The sequence below is a fragment of the Arachis ipaensis genome, unplaced genomic scaffold, assembly GCF_000816755.2.
Source record: "Arachis ipaensis cultivar K30076 unplaced genomic scaffold, Araip1.1 Aipa831, whole genome shotgun sequence".
NCBI lineage: Eukaryota > Viridiplantae > Streptophyta > Magnoliopsida > Fabales > Fabaceae > Arachis > Arachis ipaensis.
This window is the reverse complement of record NW_015496114.1, coordinates 185-1,271: the sequence shown is the minus strand read 5'-3', so window position 1 is coordinate 1,271 and position 1,087 is coordinate 185. Positions and strand designations below refer to the sequence as shown.

The 1,087-nt window shown below is 30.1% G+C and overlaps 1 protein-coding gene across 1 annotated transcript; it reads left to right on the top strand.

The window, feature by feature from the left end:
• Nucleotides 1–476: 476 nt before the first annotated feature.
• Nucleotides 477–867, top strand: LOC107624711 (E3 ubiquitin-protein ligase RNF128; the record flags this gene model as incomplete). Its single annotated transcript, XM_016327154.1, is given in 1 exon segment — nt 477–867. A coding segment is annotated over 1 exon segment (289 nt), but the record flags the coding sequence as incomplete, so codon positions are not given.
• Between the last annotated feature and the right edge of the window lie 220 nt (nt 868–1,087).

Here is a 1,087-nt window from a genome sequence, read left to right as displayed (position 1 = left end):
TCCACTTTTTATTTTAAATGATTTTTTTCATTTGGATAGGATATCATTATGTCCACCATCCAAGATAATAAAACATTTAATTATCTTCCTTTCTAGAATTCATCGAAGTAAAATGCGATACATGTCAAAATATTTTTGGAAAAAAAATTGAAGAATAACTTAACAAACATTAACTTACAAAATTTTATTTTTCTATGGATTAATTACAGTTTACACCACTCAAAATTTGATTATGTAACTTAGTTCTTAAAATTAAAAAATGTGCAAATTAACTCTTTGAATATTTGTTCCTTCTAATTTTAATTTTTTACATATAAATTATATGTAAGTTTTAGTTTAGTCCCCTTAAAATTTTATTTTAATCTTAGTTTATTGTATAAATATTTTTGTCCCTCTAATATTTTATCTAGCTCCGTTTCTGCCTCTAAATGTATGGTTGTTTGAGGCTTGAAGTGTGTGTGTTTGTGAACATGAGACAGGGAAAATGAGAATCCAATAAGAGAAGGAAAAGTGAAGAAAGAAAAGAGAGATGCAGGAATAATAATAGGAAGGAAGCTATTATCAAATGCATGGTTAATGCGTGCTAAGAAGAAAGAGAGAAAAGTGTGTGCAGTGTGCCTAGAAGATTTCCAGCAAGAGAAGCAGATTATGAACCTTTCTTGCTCTCACAAGTTCCACTCTGCATGCCTTCTCCCATGGCTTCAATCCCATCCTCACTGTCCTTATTGTCGAACCCCAGTTGATGCACACCCACATACTCATTAATTAAGCATTCTGTATTGGATGTTACTATTTTTACTTATAAAAGTTTATAGACTTGAATAAATTTCTGATGCATGATGTGGAGGCTCACACTTGAGGAAAAAATTATTAATGTTGTAAGTGTGAGAAGTGTTGAAGTTAGTCCTATATCAAAGAAAGTAAGAAAAAATGAGGAGTTTATAAGATGAGAGACCCATTAACTTAACATCTTAAGATTTTGAGTTGGATGTGGTGTTTTTTCATCTTATGTTCTCTCGCTTGATTCTTTTTCAAAATTTTCCAAAATTTTCTCTTGGAAAGAAAATAAGAGGAAAGAAAATAAAAA